The sequence below is a fragment of the Oncorhynchus masou genome, chromosome 6 (assembly GCF_036934945.1).
Source record: "Oncorhynchus masou masou isolate Uvic2021 chromosome 6, UVic_Omas_1.1, whole genome shotgun sequence".
In the NCBI taxonomy this organism is placed as follows: domain Eukaryota; kingdom Metazoa; phylum Chordata; class Actinopteri; order Salmoniformes; family Salmonidae; genus Oncorhynchus; species Oncorhynchus masou.
In genome coordinates, this window is record NC_088217.1 from 38,018,950 (window position 1) to 38,039,762 (window position 20,813).

Consider the following 20,813-nt stretch of genomic DNA (forward strand, 5'->3'; position numbering starts at 1 on the left):
CCTTGCATCAGGCAGATAAGATAGGTTTCCCACGACGCGACACAGCAAGGCCTTGCATCAGGCAGATAAGATAGGTTTCCCACGACGCGACACAGCAAGGCCTTGCAACAGGCAGATAAGATAGGTTTCCCACGACGCGACACAGCAAGGCCTTGCATCAGGCAGATAAGATAGGTTTCCCACGACGCGACACAGCAAGGCCTTGCATCAGGCAGATAAGATAGGTTTCCCACGACACGACACAGCAAGGCCTTGCAACAGGCAGATAAGATAGGTTTCCCACGACGCGACACAGCAAGGCCTTGCATCAGGCAGATAAGATAGGTTTCCCACGACGCGACACAGCAAGGCCTTGCAACAGGCAGATAAGATAGGTTTCCCACGACGCGACACAGCAAGGCCTTGCATCAGGCAGATAAGATAGGTTTCCCACGACGCGACACAGCAAGGCCTTGCATCAGGCAGATAAGATAGGTTTCCCACGACGCGACACAGCAAGGCCTTGCATCAGGCAGATAAGATAGGTTTCCCACGACGCGACACAGCAAGGCCTTGCATCAGGCAGATAAGATAGGTTTCCCACGACGCGACACAGCAAGGCCTTGCATCAGGCAGATAAGATAGGTTTCCCACGACGCGACACAGCAAGGCCTTGCATCAGGCAGATAAGATAGGTTTCCCACGACGCGACACAGCAAGGCCTTGCATCAGGCAGATAAGATAGGTTTCCCACGACGCGACACAGCAAGGCCTTGCATCAGGCAGATAAGATAGGTTTCCCACGACGCGACACAGCAAGGCCTTGCAACAGGCAGATAAGATAGGTTTCCCACGACGCGACACAGCAAGGCCTTGCATCAGGCAGATAAGATAGGTTTCCCACGACGCGACACAGCAAGGCCTTGCATCAGGCAGATAAGATAGGTTTCCCACGACACGACACAGCAAGGCCTTGCATCAGGCAGATAAGATAGGTTTCCCACGACGCGACACAGCAAGGCCTTGCATCAGGCAGATAAGATAGGTTTCCCACGACGCGACACAGCAAGGCCTTGCATCAGGCAGATAAGATAGGTTTCCCACGACGCGACACAGCAAGGCCTTGCATCAGGCAGATAAGATAGGTTTCCCACGACGCGACACAGCAAGGCCTTGCATCAGGCAGATAAGATAGGTTTCCCACGACGCGACACAGCAAGGCCTTGCATCAGGCAGATAAGATAGGTTTCCCACGACGCGACACAGCAAGGCCTTGCATCAGGCAGATAAGATAGGTTTCCCACGACGCGACACAGCAAGGCCTTGCATCAGGCAGATAAGATAGGTTTCCCACGACGCGACACAGCAAGGCCTTGCATCAGGCAGATAAGATAGGTTTCCCACGACGCGACACAGCAAGGCCTTGCATCAGGCAGATAAGATAGGTTTCCCACGACGCGACACAGCAAGGCCTTGCAGCAGGCACAGGCCCATCCTGTCATATAGATATTAACACTCGCATCTTCAAAACAAAGCTTAACCCTCACAGCACTGTTGTATCCCTAAGTCAATGAATTCTCTAAAATAATATAAGTGCATTCAGACTTTATTTTGTACACACCATTAGATTAAAGAACAGATAAATAAATGCAATGGCACACAGGGTGGAATATACTTCAATGAGAAAAGTAATTTACATGTAAATCAAAACTAGTTTGAATACTATCCAAATTTAAATGCATGCCAGTTTCATACATTATTTATAAAATGTGTACAACAAATGTTTTTTTTTCTTGCTAAGAAATACAGAGGGACTGTTAACGATAATCACTTGTATTTAATAATGAAGACGGACATGATGATTAAATGAATAAGCAGTTTTTTTCTCTAGGCTGTGAGCGGGTAGGGGGGGGATCAGGATTCTCACCATCATGCCTAGAGGATCATTTAGAGCGGCACACTTCCTTTGTCCATGCGATGAAAGGGGAGAATGAAACAGGAGTGTGGGAAAGCCGAGGAGAGACATGCCACACAGTCACACAGCCCGACAGGCAGTCAGCCAGTGGCCCGGCTCACCAGCTGTTTGATGAAACCAGAGCTGACAGAGCCGACGGCCCAACGTTAGCCTGGGGCTTTACATACAAAGCCCAAGACAGGCACGTTGGACACACACACAATGGCACATACACGTGTGTGTGCGCCAATGCTCATGATCTCATTTTAATCATACCTGTACTATATACATACGTTATTACATGAGTATGCATTTAATGTTTTCTTATTGGGGTGTCAGTACATACAATGTAAACATATTATCAACACATGCAAATGAATAAATAATAAAACGTATCTTTAATTAGAGCTACAAACTAAAGACTGCAACTTTAATAAAATAATTATTGACATTTGACCTATGAAGAGAGTAGATTCTGAGATTTAGAGTACATGAATTGTGTGTGACAGAGTGTGACAGACAGAGAGAGAGAGAGAGAGACAGACAGCAACACAATTAGACCCAAACTGTCACACCCTGACCATAGTTTATTTGTATGTTTCTATGTTTTGGTTGGTCAGGGTGTGATCTGAGTGGGCATTCTATGTTGGATGTCTTGTTTGTCTATTTCTATGCCTGGCCTGATATGGTTCTCAATCAGAGGCAGGTGTTAGTCATTGTCTCTGATTGGGAACCATATTTAGGTAGCCTGGGTTTCACTGTGTGTTTGTGGGTGATTGTTCCTGTCTCTGTGTTTTGCACCAGATAGGGCTGTTTTCGTACGTTTGTTAGTTTGTTCGTGTATAGTTTTCCTTATTAAATGAAATGAATCACAACTATGCTGCATTTTGGTCCGCTCCTCCTTCCCACAACGAAAGCCGTGACACAAACAAATCATGAGAAAACTAAAAGATATTTACTTGACACATTGGAAAGAATTAACCAAGTAACAGAGACCACTGGAATGCTATTTGGGTCTAAACAGAGAGTACATACACAGTGGGAGAATACCTGATCACTGTGACTGACCCAAAATTAAGGAAAGCTTAGACTATTTTCAGACTCAGTGAGCATAGCCTTGCTATTGAGAGAAGCCATTGTAGACAGACCTGGCTCTCAAACTGAGCTGCACTTCCTAACCTCATGCCAAATGTATGACCATATTAGAGATACAGTACTTATTTCCCTCAGATTACACAGACCCACAATGAATTTGAAAACAAATCAAATTTGGATAAACTCCCAAATCTATAAGATGAAATACCACTGTGTGCCTTCACAGCAGCAATATGTGTGACCTGTTGCCACAAGAAAAGGCAACCATGCAAATTGAGCCCTTTGAATTGAATTGGGAAAGAGAGAGAGAGAGAGAGAGAGAGAGAGAGAGAGAGAGAGAGAGAGAGACTTGAGACTTCAGTGGCGATAAAATAATCAATATTCCCAATGTGCATTGTCAGTATCATTGTTTACATTAGTATGATGTCCACTTGTGGACCCAGTTTAGGTTACATGTCAACAATATGAAAATGCAATATCGTCACATCAAAACATTTCAGTATTTTTTTTATTTTACTAGGCAAGTAAGTCAAGAACAAATTCTTATTTACAATGATGGCCTAGGAACAGTGGGTTAACTGCTTTGTTCAGAGGCAGAAAGACAGATTTTCATATTGTCAGCTCAGGGATTTGATTTAGCAACCTTTTGGTTACTGGCCCAATGCTCTAACCACTAGGCTACCTGCCACCACATCTTGCATGAGGACCCATAATGTTCAATCTGTTCCTTTATAAAAGGATTTCACTTAAACGGGATCATTTTTTATTTTTTATTTAGAATACAATTGATTCTATATTCATCACCATAATCTGAGTCGCCTCCATAAGAGTCATATACCACATGGCAGGAAGTTTAGATAGCAGAAAAGTATTGTCTATGTCTACTCGTAAAGCAGATTCATAGTAGTCTATTTTACAGACAGCTCCAAACAGGGGACAACAAACTATAACGCTTGTCATATGACGTTTGCTGTACTTCATAAAGGACCTGTTGTTACTTTCCATCTACCCTGGACATTATGACTTTTTCTACATGTCCCATCATCCCCTGTTTCACTACAGCTCCTTTAGAAACACACACACAGTATGGTTACTTTCCAAAACATTTATTGGAATCCATTTTAGGTGTCTGTTCACTTTATCAAGTGAGAATGAAAGACACACAGTGTCAACAATACATTTCACAGCACAACAGTGCCTATGGTGGAACAACAATGTCCCAAAAAGCCTTTACAAAAGACATATCAAAGCATTTTTAAATGTCCTTCAATAGGACAGTACATGCAATAGAGTTAAAGCAAGATTTGAGTAAGCTAAGCAACAATACACGTTAAGATATGACCTTTACAAATCATCTTCATAGAAAATGAAAGGACTAAATAACACATTGGTGCATCAAGTGAGCACAAAATACATACACACATAAACATACACGTACAATATCAAACCTATTCTTCATTATGAATTAATACAAATATGTTTTCAGCTTCTTCTCTGAGAACAAATAATCACATCAGTAGAATTCCGTTCAAATATAACAAGAAAATAATATAATTTCAATATAACGTTTGGAAATGTATTTCCTACAGCAAGAAAGATGGTAAACATCCATCCAGTTTGTGAGACAGTCTCCCTATGCGGTGGTTCTACCACGGCCTCCAGACTGATTTGTGGCCTGTGATGGCCTGCTTCACTGGGCCCTGGCTGTGGTTTTGGTGTTGGGAGGAGAGTGGAGAGGAGAGACAGATGTCCTGTCCAGCTCTCTGGAGGTTATGGAGCATCATGTCCTTCATGGAGCTGGAAGACAGGAAGTGCAGTGTCTCCCTCCAGCACTGGGAGTAGCCCTCACTGTGGGCCCTCTGAAGGACTGGGCGCTGAGGCTGCAGCTGCTGCTTCAGGAAACCCACCGTCATCTCCAGGATGTCAGCCTTCTCCAGCTTGGCATTGGGGTCCTGTTTGTGGAACTCCCTCTCCAGCAGGGTCTTGAGCTGCTCTATGCAGGTGTTGATGCGGTCTCTACGCATCTTCTCCACAACTGGTTTCCTTAGCTGATGAAGAAAAGAGGGCATTCAGTTAGTTATCTGTCCTTTAAGTTCAAATCATGAAGAAATGGAATCAGTAGTAAACTATGACACAAACATGTTATAAACAATACTTACTTTATGTTTGTCTTTAGTAGAGAGCATGGTGTTGTCAGAGTCTCTGGTGTAGGTAGAAGCCATTCTGTTAGACAGAGAGTGTGCTTCTCTGAGGAAGGCGAGAGGGTTGTGAGCTGAGAGAGGAGCCCACTCCCCTATTTATAGGAGGCCATTAGCATTACAAAGCCATGTGTACCAGGCTGGGTTAGCTTTCCCACACTCAGAGGCCAGTGGGCGAGGCAGACACAACAATGGGAGAGGCATCCATTATCTCATGGTTTACTGGCCTCAACAGAGGGAATGGTGCTGCAGATATTAAAGGCACAGACTGAACACGAGCACATCGTTACACTTTTATTACCTGGGAACATTCCTTATCAGGCAGATGGGGACTCGGTCAGACTGTAGACTTGATAAGAGACCTTAAAAGCATACCAAATGAGACACTGCACACTTCACATGGCAGATAGGCAGAGAATAATCACACGAAAGAGATTATTAACATAAAAAGGAATTGTATGTAAAGAAAAAAAAATGAAGACATAAGGACATGTGCAAATAATGTTAGATAAAGAAAGCCAGATAGATGTCTTGTATTATCTTTCATGATCTTTGTAATGCTTCATCCCAGTTTTCCTGACCCCCACACTTTACAGCAACAGTTAGTATCATTAATGTGTAGGACAAATTGATTATTCATCTAAACCATATTGGTCAGATCTCCCACTGGAGAAAGCACACTTCCAATCTGTCCCTCCAGATAACTCAACTGTGTGTGTGTGTGTGTGTGTGTGTGTGTGTGTGTGTGTGTGTGTGTGTGTGTGTGTGTGTGTGTGTGTGTGTGTGTGTGTGTGTGTGTGTGTGTGTGTGTGTGTGTGTGTGTATTCGTTCATTTAAACTTTACATTAAATTAGTTCGAGGGCTAAAGTATGCAACTGCATCTACCGACAGACGTTGCAGTAAACACGGAATGTAGACTACTACCGTAAAGTGTGAAGTGAAAGGCAACCACACATTCGATTTCCTGTGGAGCAGCGCAGCGCGTGGATCTAGCTTTATGAGTTATTTGACAAGCACCATGGGTCCAAAATGCATCTTTGATGTTTGTGCTAACGTGTGCCCGGCTACTCCTGTTTCCCCTCTATCTCACCACGTGGTGGACATCAAAGATCCGTCAAAGGAGACAGACTATTTGGTGGGCTGTTGGGCAGTGTAGTGAGGCGCCAAGGTAGGTGTGATTAACCGGCACACTTTTGGGTGGCAGCATGTCCCATTCACACACTTATGTTCCTTCCAACAGTGTTCGTGGGACATGGCAAATGGGGGATGTCATCAAATATATGTCGCTGAAAATTTATTACAATCGTCGTCTATATGGTTGGCTGTGGAGTGTGGGAAAGTTTCAGGTGTTAAAAATCCACGCAATTAGGTCGGGATGCGCATAGTATAAATACAGACTCCACAGACTCGTCACAAACTTATTTAGATTGGTTTGCTGGGCTGCTGTAGCCTACATATAGCTTTGTGTGAGAGCTCGTTGAAGGATATCCACTCTAAACGTCCCAAGTTGGAACGCCTGTTTCCAACGGCCATGGCTCCTTTTGCTGAAAGCAATAGGCTTACTTCTGTTTACTCGTCCTGTTTATCCAGTAATAAGGTAAGTGACAAGCACAACACCATTTTATTTTCATTTTTTTAATTCAGTTTAATTATCTCGAACAATAGCCTAATATTTATTTATTTATCCTTCCTTTAGTTACGGAAGCTCGTTGTGGAGAAAATTCGGAGAGACCGCATCAACAGCAGCATTGAGCAACTGAGAACACTTCTCCACAGAGGACAGATGTGTGGACAGCAGCAGCAGCGCTTATCCAAACTGGAGAAAGCGGATATTTTGGAGTTGGCCGTGAGTTTCTTACAGAAGGAGACCAAAACGGGCGTTTCGCCCACCTACTCCCAGTGTCTGCAGGAGACCTTCAGCCACCTGTCCCTTCACGCGCCCCTGCAGGCTGTAGAACAACAGGATATCAAACGCTTTTACGTGCTCCAGAAAACAGCCCTGTCCAGGAGCATGTCAAGTGAACAGCACGCGCAGTCTGCAGCCAAGCGGTCAACATCAAGGTCATCATCATGGCGGTTCCAAGGCTCTCTGTGGAGGCCATGGCAATAGCCTACTGACAATGATCACTGCATCACAAGACTAGGGAAGCGTACCTGAACATTTTGGATCATATTTGCTCCTCTCAACCAAACAACCAATGCTGTCGTTGATTTGTCTTATTTTCAGTATAGGCTTTTTATTGTCAGTTGTTCAACATTTGCACATTTCTTGTTTTGATGTGCCCAAGAAATTGTCTACAGTGTATGACGAACACTGCTTCAAAGCAGTTGTATTATTATAGCGAGTAAGCTTCTGGAATTATTTTGCCTTTTGTAAAGGCGTTATACTCTGTTTTGTTGTATGATGTTACTTCTCTTTCAAATTCAGCAATGATTATTTTCACATCATGTTGTAATTGATACCACTTCATGTTGTAATTGATACCACTTATTAAACATTCCTGATTATTTTCTACTAGTTCTATCAGTTCTGTCTTCTATCTCTTTACCTCTTATCACACTGACTCAAGGTGCACTAAGCCAATTGTGGAATGACTTTCAAAATAATTATCATAGTAAGCTCACATTTATAAATCTTAGCTAGCAATGGCATTAGTAACTTAGTTCAGAAAGACTTCGCTTCGTGTGCTGCAATGTACAGTGGCGGGCAATTCTAGTTCAGCACCATGGACAACTCCAGAGCTAATCGCACACCAGGGGGCGCCACGAGTTAAGTCTTTTCAAAATGTTCTACACTTTTAGCTGTGGGTATTCACTTTTTGGGCTTAATCCTCACAATCTAAATGTGAAATTTAGCCCATTCATGTCCTTGAGTGAGGAGATGAGTAAATACTAAAGACAGGGAAAAAAGTGAAGAATCAATTATTTTGATTGCTTTTATAGTTTATTAAAATTGACTCAGCATGAATAGACATATTAAAAGTGATTTAACATCACAACCAGAACTTGGACAATTCTCCAAGACTTATGATACTCTATCAGAGTATAGGAAACATATTTACTGTCTTTATAAAAAGACAACATCCTTGTTTAAAATTAACAATGGGTCTATGTGAAAGAATACACATTTATATGCAATATCTTTATTGCTGAAATTATCTGAATAACATTCACATGAAGCAAATTCTATATTGTTGATCTGACACAGATATATTACCCAGTTTGGGTAAAGTCTAATCACGGAGGAAGTTGAACAGACTGGTACATACTCAATAACTTTTCAATATTACTTTATCACTACAAAATGTAGTGGTATCATATAGACAATCACAAACAGATATAAAACCTATTTTGGGTTAAACATCCTCATGGAGGACAATTCAAGTTATTGTTGATCATTAATTTAAACATAATAAACATAATCAACACGTTTCATAAAACATAAATGGTTATTATTTCAATTAACACTTCTAAAATGGAGTGTTCATTGACTGGATCATTTTCATAGAAAAAAATAAAAAGAAGTTCTCAGTCACAACAAGACTTTTAAAACCTCCCGCATAAGAAGAAGATGAGGAATATATATTCCTATTCTCATTACTGTCCACAACATTAATCTTAGACCAACATGGTCCATCTTGTTTGTTTGAGTGGAGCTCCGGTCTGTAGGACTTTACCAGGGCCTCCAGAGGGCGCTGTTGACTGAAATCTTCTCTTTGCTGATGCTGTGCTGGGGTGGGGGACTCAGCTGAGACAGGTCACTCTCCCTTCTGTTCTTATCAGAGGATGGCTGAAGTATCTTGAAGTGGCTCAGCAGTCTTCTCTGGAATGTGTCTTCACCTCATCCTTGGACAGGAAGTGCACAATCACCTGGACACACCTGGAGCAGTGGAGGCTGTTGAGTGGAGGACGGCTCATAATAATGGCTGGAACGGCGCAAATGGAATGGCATCAAACATATAGAAACCAAGAGTTTGATACCATTCCACCTATTCCACTCCAGCCATTACCACAAGCCCGTCCTCCCCAATTAAGGTGCCACCAACTTCCTGTGACCTGGAGTAATTAACATGAGGAGGAGCTCACTGGCTGGTACTGTTGTTGTTGTCTCAGGAAGCAAACTGTCATCTCCAGGATGTCTGCTTTCTCCAGCTTGGAGTCAGACTGCTGGTTAAGGATCTCTGGACCCAGGAGAGACTTGAGCTGCTCAATGCTGCTGTTTATACGATCTCTGCGTAACTTCTCCACTGTCTTTCAGTCTTTCTTAGCTGCAAGAAGAGGATAATAATGAATAACCCTATTCTGAAATATGACATTATTGAAACAAATAAAACATTAAAATTGATTTAATTTCCTTGAATTTAAATCTTTAATTTACCTTATCGGTCAGAGTCAGGTGCTCCTTAATAGATCATGGCTGAAGTGATTGTAGGTGCCATGGCTTGATCTCTGTGCTGTAGATGCCTCTGTGTAGAAAGTGAATCTGATCTCTACTGGCTTCATCTCTCCTATATATAGTCCCAAATCTGCATATGAATGTGTGTGTCTTGGGCTTGTTGGAGTTTCTCACAGTCTGTAGCCAATGGGTGAACTTGGGAGGACAATAAGGAATGTGGAGCTGCCACATGCTCAGTGTTCTTATTTCTGGGGGACAATGGTCACATCTCAGTGGAACAGGTGGAGGGGTGGGGGTGATGGAGAGTGACTAACAGAGCGCTGTGTGACTCTGGGAAAGTGGTGACCCCCAGATCTGCTGCCTGATGTTGGGATCAATGACACTGACAGAACACACACTCATCATCACAATTTACACAGATCCTCTACATTAAAACCTTTGGTGCTACACAAGTCCTTTGATTGTTGGGTTTGTTGTTGAATACCATTATTTTTGATACAGTACAGGTTCAGTCACATTTAAGCACTAGAAGATGGGTTTGACCTCTGATTCTGCTGATATGAATATGTTGTGCTCTCCAAGAGTTTAATTTGAAGGTAGGGCTGCTATTAAGATCCTGTTTGGATCACAGTTGACTGGCTGATGATGGTTATTTATTGTACTTTCTTAGTCTCCTTCTCTAAATTGGCTTCATTCCTTTTAGAAATGTGTGTCAAATACAAAACCTCCCAATTATTGCACTCAGTATGATCAATACGACATGAAATGCATAACAATCTATGAAAAACGTGCACATTTAAGTGGAGTCTAATTGATGAGTATTGAAGTGATTGATTATTGATGTTCTTCTTGAAGTGAAAGAGTTTTGTATCTACACACCTTCACTACTTCTGTATTCAGAGAATGGAGGGAATTCTCCTTCACTGTTGAGAGTTCAGAGGTAGCAGATGTGTCCTCTGTCTTGGGGCTATTGGTTAGTGTGAGTAGAGAGCGGATCTGAGTTTCCCACACTGAGTCCTGTGTGCTGTAATGAATGTACTACTAAAGCTGCTCAGTGGACTAGTAGTGACGGCCATTGGCTCTGTGTTGTCTATAGAAAGAGCCTGACATCACCGACCATCTGGATTCTGGAGGGAAAAACCAGGACTGGCTGATTCAGGTCCTGAACTCACAAGATGCTGATACACTGTTATAGAAACATCATTACAATAATTATACAGAAAATAGGAATATAATGCATAATACAAATGGCATTGAAAGTTATCATAATAAAGTTATCAAGAGTAATAAATAACCCCAAATACACCCTCCCACCCATTCTATCCACTGAACAATACAAGTGTGCCTATTCCCCATTGAGACTCACAGGTGGTACTGATGAGGCTAAACAGAGACTCTGCTCTTCAGAGCTTTCCCACACTCTGCCCATTGAGAGAGCTTTTCCTAAACAATTGAAGTGTGTCTTGTTATATGCTAATTCATCTCTACACAGGCAGTTCCCATAAAGCCACTGCAGGTAAAGCCCATTACTGAAATATTTCTATTTTAAAAACTGATAAAGATACACTGTTACAGATAATCAATGCAAACTTGTGTGCTTGTGTACAAAAACAAATAGTGTGTTTTAACTATACCCTACATACAAACAGTATATAGTGCATTTGGAAAAGTATTCAGACCTCTTGACTTTTTTCACATTTTATTTCGTTACAGCCTTATTCTAAAATGGATTTAATTGTTTATTTTCCTCATCAATATACACACGATACCCCATAATGACAAACAAAAACACATTTTTATAATTTGTGCAAATGTCAACAAAAGAAAAATTGCAGAAATATCACATTTGCATAAGTACTCAGTACTTTTTTGAAGCATCTTTGGCAGCGATTACAGCAATACTTTTCTTGGGTGTGACGCTGCAAGTTTGGCACACCAGTATTTGGGGAATTTCTCCCATTTGTCTCTGCAGATCCTCTCAAGCTCTGTCAGATTGGATGGGGAGCGTTGCTGCAAAACTATTTTCAGGTCTCTCCAGAGATGTTCGATCGGGTTCAAGTCCGGGCTCTGGCTGGGCCACTCGAGGACATTCAGCGACTTGTGCAGAAGCCACTCCTGCGTTGTCTTGGCTGTTCACTAATGTTTGTTGTCATGTTGGAAGGTGAACCTTTGCCCCAGTTTGAGCGGTCTGGAGCAAGTTTTCGTCAAGAATCTCCCTGTACTTTGCTCCATTCATCTTACCCTCGATCCTGACTAGTCTCCCTGTCCCTGCCGCTGAAAAACATCTCCACAGCATGATGCTGCCACCACCATGCTTCACCGTAGGAATGGTGCCCGGAATCCTCCAGACGTGACACATTGGCATTCGGGCCAAAGTGTTCAATCTTGGTTTCATCAGACCAGAGAATCTTGTTTCTCATGGTCTGAGAGTCTTTAGGTGCCTCTTGGCAAACTCCAAGTTGGCTGTCATGTGCCTTTTACTGAGGAGTGGCTTCCGTCTGGTCACTTTACCATAAAGGCCTGATTGGTGGAGTGCTGGAGAAATTGTTGTCCTTCTGGAAGGTTCTTCCATCTCCACAGAGCTCTGTCTGGAGCTCTTTCAGAGTGACCATTGGGTTCTTGGTCACTTCCCTGACCAAGGCCCTTCTTCCCCGATTGCTCAGTTGGGCCGGGTGGCCAGCTCTAGGACGAGTCTTCTTACGAACTTCTTCCATTTAAGAATGATGGAGACTACTGTGCTCTTAGGGGCCTTCAATGCTTCAGCCATTTTTTGGTACCCTTTCTCAGATCTGTGCCTCAAAACATTTCTGTCCCGGAGCTGACTTTGGTTTTTGACATGCACTGTCAACTGTGGGAACTTATAAGAACAGGGGTGTGCCTTTCCAAATCATGTCCAATCTATTGAATTTACCACAGGTGGACTCCAATCAAGTTGTGAAGACATCTCAAGGATGATCAATGGAAACAGGATGCACCTGAGCTCAATTTCAAGTCTCATTGCAAAGAGTCTGAATACTTATTTAAATAAGGTATTTCTGTTTTTAAGGTTTTATAAATTAGAAAACAACATTTCTGAAAACCTGTTTTCACTTTGTAATTATGGGGTATTGTGTGTAGATTGATGAGCAAAAAAATAATTTAATCAATTTTAGAATAATGCTGTAACATAACAAAATGTGGAAAAAGGGAAGGGGTCTGAATACTTTCTGAATGCACTGTACATACTGGACTAATTGCATTGATCTTGAAGAAGAAGAAGTACTGCCCAAATGTGGCGCAACAACGCTTATTATCAAAATATGATGTCTTCAACCTTTATTTTGATCATGTTTATATTTGATCAGTTTTCTTCCTGCAAGACACAAAATACAGAACATTTATAGGCTCATTCGCAATAGATCCCTAGATTTCCCCATTGAGACCCAGACCCTCGCTCTAACCTCTGACAGTCCAGGTTAGAGGTCTGAATCTATTGCCCCAAAGGGGCTCTGTGAGTGAGTTTTCCTGGATTTCCCACGCTCTCTCCGTTCACTGCTTTCAATGGAGGAACAATAGAAGTGTGTCTTATTACACATCACATTATGCAGCCCCGCAGCCGTAGGTTTTTAAACCTCTAAGATGACAGCAGAAGTTTTCTTCCAACACCCGGAGTCACTGATGAACAAACTAAATTCAATTGCAATACATTCTGATATACTAAAAATACATTTATGTAAAACAGGTGTTTCAGTAAAAACAACACAGCCATGCTTCTGGGAACTCATATGATCAATTATCTCTTTCAAACTACATCACACTTTCGTGATATTATATGTCAAATAAACATCCTGAATGTTTCATTCGTATTTTCGGACTATATCAAACCAATTCATGTGAAGTTACAATGTGTGACTAAAACAAATATTTATCGTACTCTGAAAATGTTGAACAAAGCACAAAGAGGTGAACGATATATATTTAGTGTGTTATTCTTTCAAGATAATTCTGTAGAATCTAAACTCAATAGTAGGCTTTGTTTGATTCAGCTCCATATGGTCGAGCTCGTAGCTCTATGTGGAATTTGATAAATCAGTAATATAACTGTGATGGAAGGTTGTCAAGAGAAGAATAGAGTAACAAACAACAAGATTTCATTTCATTTCAAGATTTGTGTATTTATTGAGTAGCTCAATGAGTCTCGTCGTTGAAAACCTTCATTTAAGGTAAATATTTCAATAGAAATAAAGTGATTAAACATCACAACAATAAATCTCCAAACATAAGATACTTTAACAGAGTATAGGATACACAGTTAATGTCTTTTGAAAATAAACAAGAGGTCTCACAATGAGAGGGAACAGTTTTCTCAGTGATGCTCTAGCTTAGGTTGATCAATATCAAACAGATAACTGCTTCACAGAAGATGCTCAATATAACGTCAACATGACCATATCACTACACAAATGTAGCGGTAACAAAAAAACAAACAGTTGTTTTCTCTTATATGTTTTGACCTTTAAACAGATGAGTCATAGACAATCACAAAAAAGGTATGATAAACTACACATTGTGGGTCAAAAGTCCTTATGAAAGATCATTCAGGTTATTGTTGATCTTGAATGAACACACGATCAACATAACTAACACGTTTCACAAAACATAAAGGTTATGATTTCAGAAATGCGGTTAAACTGAAATGAAAAGTCTCAATCACAGAAAGACTTGTAAAAACTCCTACATAAACAGAAGGTAAAGAAGATTCTATTCTCATCCATGACATTAACTTTAGACCAACATGGTCCATCAAGTTTGTCTGAGTGGAGCTTCTTCAGGACTCTACCAGGGCCTCCAGAGGGCGCTGTTGACCGGACTCTTCTCTTTACCGATGCTGTGCTGGACTGGTGAGCTCAGCTGAGGCAGGTCACTCTCCTTCCTGTTCTTATTAAAGGATGGCTGGAGGCTCTGGAAGTGGCTCAGCTGTCTTCTCTGAGATGGTGTCTTCACCTCATCCTTGGACAGGAAGTGCACAATCTCTTGGACACACCTGGTGTAACCCTGATTGACAGGTGCTTAGTATGTGGATGAGCTCAATGGCTGGTACTGTTTCTGTCATCTCAGGAAGCAAACTGTCATCGCCAAGATGTCTGCTTTCTTCATCTTGGATCAGACTTGCTTGAGGATCTCTGGACCCAGGAGCGACTTGAGCTGCTCAAGGCTGCTGTTGATACAATCTCTGAATAACTTCTCCACCACTGGCTTTCTTAGCTGCAAGAAGAGAAGAGGAGAGTCATTAATAATCTTATTCTGACATGAAACAAATAAACCATCCATCAAAGTAAACAAATGTCCTTGAATTTGAATCTTCAATTTACCTTATTGGTCAGACTCAGGTGCTCCTTAGAGTGGATCATTTCTGAAGTGATTGTAGGTGCCATGGCTGGATCTCTGTGCTGTAGAGGTCTCTGTGTAGAAAGTGATCTGATTTCTACTGGCTTCACCTCTCCTATATATAGTCCCAAATCTGCATATGAAAGTGTGTGTCTTGGGCTTGTTGGAGTTTCTCACAGTCTGTAGCCAATGGGTGAGCTTGGGAGGACAATAAGGAATGTGGAGCTGCCACATGCTCAGTGTTCTTATTGCTGGGGGACAATGGTCACATCTCAGTGGAACAGGTGGAGGGGTGGTGGGTGATGGAGAGTGACACAGAGTGCTGTGTGAATCTGGGAAAGTGGTGACCCACGGATCTGCTGCCTGATGTTGGGATCAATGACACTGAGCACACACTCATCATCACAATTTACATGTGAGATCGACGCAGATCCTCTATATTAAAACTCTTGGTGTTACCCAAATCCTTTAGACTGTTGCATTTTGAAGGACATTCTGCTATTTCCTTGATACCGTGCAGTTTGGTCACATTTAAGTACTTTTTATCTCTGTTTTAAACTCTGTTAATCTGATATGATGAATGACTTGAATTGTTTCACTTTATTTATAAACAGTATATCTATTTGGTAATTCCTTGTGATTTCAGTATGTAACTTTTTTAAATCCAGAAAAATAGAACAATTAGACAATAATCGGGCAAAGTAGGATGTCATGTGTTTTGCATGGAATGCTCTCTCTGTTTTGGGAGTCCAGATGCAGCAGATGTCCTGTCTTGAGAGAGCTAGTCGTTTTTCCCACACTGAGTCCAGTGATCAATGCACTACCAAAGCCGCTCAGTGAACCATTTGTGACGGCAATTAGGTCTGTGTTGTACTATAGACAGAACTTGACTTCACAGACAATCACACTTTTAGAAAGCGATTGTTAGCCAATCAAAAGAGCACATGATTGTGTCTACTTTTGAACAAAACCTTACATTTTTACTTTTTGTTTAATGACAAAATATTTTAAATTCCCTTGGGATTTTGAGCACTTTACTTCTGTTTACACAAATAAGTGGGCTACACACATTTACTAATAAAGATTGTTTAATCATAGAGATAGAAAAACTGAAAATGGCTTTCATAACCTTGGTAAACCTGAGATCCCTTTATTTAATCTTTCTTTTATTACCCTCATAAAGTGTGCCTTTTCCCCGTTGAGACTCACAGGTGCTGGTGGGACTGACAAAACTAAACTATGACTCTGCTTTCCAGAGCTTTCCCACACTCTGCCCATTGAGAGAGCTTCTATCAAACAACAGAAGTGTGCCTTGTTAAATGTTAATGAATCTCTAAACAAGCAGTTCATTAAAAGCCCCCTTTTTTATTTTTTAAAATGTTCACCTAAATGACATACACAAATCAAACTGCCTGTAGCTCAGGCCCTGAAGCAAAGATATGTATATTCTTGGTACCATTTGAAAGGAAACACTTTGAAGTTTGTGGAAATGTGAATTCTGTGGGAGAATGTAGGAGAATATAACACAATAGATCTGGTAGAAGAAAATACAAAGAAAAAACCAAGCAGTATTTTTCTACCACCTTCTTTGAAATGCAAGAGAAAGGCCATAGTTATTGCCGTCACTCTGGTTGTAATTCCAATAGTGTCCACAAGATGGAAGCAGTGTATGTGCAAAGTTTCAGATGGATAACGTGAAAAATGAGTGAACAACAAGACTTTAAGTGTGAAGTCCCCAGGTACATTTGGGCAAATCGTGAAGAAGACATTCACATTTGTATTCCATTTTTCTGCAAGAATATCGTCAAATCTGTATACTTGGACTTTGATTTAACTTTCCAAGTATTAGTAGCCATATTATAAGTTCAACATTTGCAAAACAACAATTATTGATAACTTCATAACTCTGAATATCCTGTCGTACAAAGGCATACTGTCGTACAAGGTTAGTAGCTACATTTTACGACATATACATGGTTTCCGGATACTCCCATAAAGCTATCTAACTAGCTTTGTTTGACCCCAATTGGTGCTTATTTGACAAAGATACAGTCGTTCAAGTGATGGCCGCCCGGCGTGTCATTAAGGCGTCGCTCTCTGACCAAATATGGTGTCCTATAGGATATACTACACCCCTAATGAAATAGTGAAATCTTGTTACCTTCTAGGATCTCTGAGGAATACATACGAATGTGATTTGACTCGCTGAATTACGCCGGAAGAAATGGCAGCAGTTTTACGGGCGCCCAACCAATTGTGCTATTATGTAGGGTTTTTTTGCGTTATTTGTAACTGATTTTGTACGTAATATTTCTACAACCGTATCTTATGGCAAAAAATTTGCTTCTGGATATCAGGACAGCGATCACTCATCTCGGATTAGACAAAGATTTTTTCTACAACAAGAAGGACGCAGAGGAAATTCTCCAAACACCCCACAGAGCCGACATCCCTGTTATTTGCAAGAGGAAGCGACGCAGGAACAGAAGACAAAGAGCCGGATGCCTTGCCAGGACCCAGAGAAGGCGAGTGGGAAAGCTGCTGTTACCGTCAATACTACTCGCCAATGTGCAATCATTGGACAATAAATTAGTTGAGGTACAATCACGAATATCCTACCAACGGGACATCAAAAACTGTAATATCCCATGTTTCATGGAATCGTGGCTGAATGATGGCATGGATATTCAGCTAGCGGGATACACGCTGCACCGGCAAGATAGAACAGCACACTCCGGTAAGACGGGGGGTGGAGCGTCTGAGCATATTTGTAAACAACAGTGGGTGCACGAAATCTAAGGAAGTCTCTAGATTTTGCTCGCCTGAATTAGAGTATATTGTGATAAATTGCAGACCACACTACTTGCCTAGAGAGTTTTCAGCTATACTTTTTGTGGCTGTTTATTTACCACCACAGACAGATGTTGGCACTAAGACCGCACTCAGTCAGCTGTATATGGAAATATGCAAACAGGAAACCACTCACCCAGAGGTGGCGCTCCTAGTGGCCGGAGACTTTAATGCAGGGAAACTTCTATCAACATGGGCAAATTTCTATCAACATGTTAAATGTGCAACCAGAGGGGAAAAAATTCTAGATCACCTGCACTCCACACACAGAGACGTGTACAAAGCTCTCCGTCGCCCTCCATTTGGTAAATACGACCAAAACTCTATCCTCCTGATTCCTGCTTAAAAGCTCAAATTAAAGCAGGAAGCACCAGTGACTCAGTCTATAAAAAAAGTGGCCAGATGAAGCAGATGCTAAACTACAGGACTGTTTTGCTATCACAAACTGGAACAAGTTCCGGGACTCTTCCGATGGCATTGAGGGCTAAACCACATCAGTCCCTGGCTTTATCAATAAGTGCATCGATGATGTCGTCCCCACAGTGACTGTACGTACATACCCCAACCAGAAGCCATGGATTACAGGCAACATCCGCACTGAGCTAAAGGGTAGAGCCGCCGCTTTCAAGGTGCGGAACTGTAACCCTGAAGCTTACAATAAATCCTGCAATGCCCTGCGACGAACCATCAAACAGGCAAAGCGTCAATACAGGGCTAAGGTTGAATCATACTACACCGGCTCTGACGCTTGTCTTATGTGACAGGGCTTGCAAACTATTACAGACTACAAAAGGAAAAACAGCCGCGAGCTGCCCAGTGACACGAGCCTACCAGATGAGCTAAATCACTTCTATGCTTGCCTCGAGGCAAGCAACACTGAGGCATGCATGAGAGCATCAGCTGTTCCAGACAACTATGTGATCACTCTCTCCGTAGACAACGTGAGTAAGTCCTTAAAACAGGTCAACATACACAAGGCTGCGGGGCCAGACGGATTACCAGGACGTGTGCTCCGGGCATGTGCTGACCAACTGGCAGGTGTCTTCACTGACATTTTCAACATGTCCCTGATTGAGTCTCTAATACCAACATGTTTCAAGCAGACCACCATAGTCCCTGTGCCCAAGAACACAAAGCCAACCTGCCTAAATCACCATAGAACCGTAGCACTCACGTCCGTAGCCATGAAGTGCTTTGAAAGGTTGGTCATGGCTCACGTCAACACCATTATCCCAGAAACCCTAGACCCACTCCAATTTGCATACCACCCAAACAGATCCACAGATGATGCAATCTCTATTGCACTCCACACTGCCCTTTCCCACCTGGAGAAAAGGAACACTTATGTGAAAATGCTATTCATTGACTACAGCTCAGGGTTCAACACCACATTACCCTCAAAGCTCATCACAAAGCTAAGGATCCTGTGACTAAACACATCCCTCTGCAGCTGGATCCTGGACTCCCTGACGGCCCGCCTCCAGGTGGTGAGGGTAGGTAGCAACACATCTGCCAAGCTGATCCTCAACACTGGAACTCCACAGGGGTGCGTGCTCAGTCCCCTCCTGTACTCCCTGTTCACCCGCGACTGCATGGCCAGGCACGACTCCAACACCATCATTAAGTTTGCTGATGACACAACAGTGGTAGGTCTGATCACCGACAATGAAGAGACAGCCCATAGGGAGGAGGTCAGAGACCTGGCCGGGTGGGGTCAGAATAACAACCTATCCCTCAACGTTACCAAGACTAAGGAGATGATTGTGGACTACAGGAAAAAGAGGACCGAGCATGCCCCCCATTCTCATCGACCAGGCTGTAGTGGAGCAGGTTGAGAGTGTCCACATCAACAACAAACTAGAATGTCCAAACACACCAAGACAGTCATGAAGAGGGCACGACAAAGCCTATTCCCTCTCAGGAAACTAAAAAGATTTGGCATGGGTCCTGAGATCCTCAAAAGGTTCTACAGCTGCATCCTGAGCATCCTGACTGGTTGCATCACTGCCTGGTACAGCAATTTCTCGGCCTCTGACGGCAAGGTACTACAGAGGATAGTGCGTACGGCCCAGTACATCACTGGGGCTAAGCTGCCTGCCATCCAGGACCTCTACACCAGGTGGTGTCAGAGGAAGGCCCTAATAATTGTCAAAGACCCCAGCCACCCCAGTCATAGACTGTTCTCTCTACTACGGCATGGCAAGCGGTACCAGAGTGCCAAGTCTAGGACAAAAAGCTTCTCAACAGTTTTTACCCCCAAGCTATAAGACTCCTAAACAGGTAATCAAATGGCTACCCGGACTATTTGCATTGTGTGTGTCCCCCAACACCTCTTTTTACGCTGCTGCTACTCTCTGTTTATCATATATGCATAGTCACTTTAACTATACATTCATGTACATACTACCTCAATTGGGCCAACCAACCAGTGCTCCCGCACATTGGCTAACCGGGCTATCTGCATTGTGTCCCACCACCCACCACCTGCCAACCCCTCTTTTGCGATACTGCTACTCCCTGTTTATCATATATGCATAGTCACTTTAACCTGTTCCTGTTCTGTGTTAGTTTACACCAGTATAGGCTGTTTTTGGTTTTCACATTACGTTTGTTGTTTTTTGTATTTGATTTGTGTTTCCATTTGTTTTCATTAAACATGAATCACAATAGCCACGCCGCATTTTGGTCCGACTCTCCTTCGCATATAGAAAACCGTTACAGAATCACCCACCACAACAGGAACAAGGACAATCACCCACGAAACACTCAAAGAATATGGCTGCCTAAATATGGTTCCCAATCAGAGACAACGATAAAGAGACACCTGCCTCTGATTGAGAACCACTTCAGACAGCCATAGACTAACCAAGAAAACCCCACTAAGCTACAATCCCAATACCTGTGAAAAAACCCCAAGACAAAACACATCACATACAAAAACCCATGTCACACCCTGGCCTGACCAAATAGATAA

At 42.3% G+C, this 20,813-nt stretch overlaps 2 protein-coding genes and 2 pseudogenes across 2 annotated transcripts; 1 reads left to right on the plus strand and 3 right to left on the minus strand.

Moving 5' to 3' along the window:
- Positions 1-3,943: 3,943 nt before the first annotated feature.
- Positions 3,944-5,272, minus strand: LOC135541103 (transcription factor HES-5-like). The gene is made up of 2 exons (XM_064967226.1): positions 5,188-5,272; positions 3,944-5,076 (listed from the first exon to the last, which is right to left on the minus strand). Exons 1-2 carry the CDS (start codon positions 5,248-5,250, stop codon positions 4,675-4,677), a joined length of 465 nt encoding a protein of 154 aa, XP_064823298.1. The 5' UTR covers positions 5,251-5,272; the 3' UTR covers positions 3,944-4,674.
- Positions 5,273-6,244: 972 nt separating this feature from the next.
- On the plus strand, positions 6,245-7,336 carry LOC135541600 (transcription factor HES-5-like). The gene is made up of 2 exons (XM_064967910.1): positions 6,245-6,361; positions 6,923-7,336. Exons 1-2 carry the CDS (start codon positions 6,245-6,247, stop codon positions 7,334-7,336), a joined length of 531 nt encoding a protein of 176 aa, XP_064823982.1.
- Positions 7,337-8,871: 1,535 nt separating this feature from the next.
- On the minus strand, positions 8,872-9,665 carry LOC135541104 (transcription factor HES-5-like; annotated as a pseudogene).
- A 4,102-nt stretch (positions 9,666-13,767) lies between these two features.
- Positions 13,768-15,036, minus strand: LOC135541105 (transcription factor HES-5-like; annotated as a pseudogene).
- Positions 15,037-20,813: the final 5,777 nt, after the last annotated feature.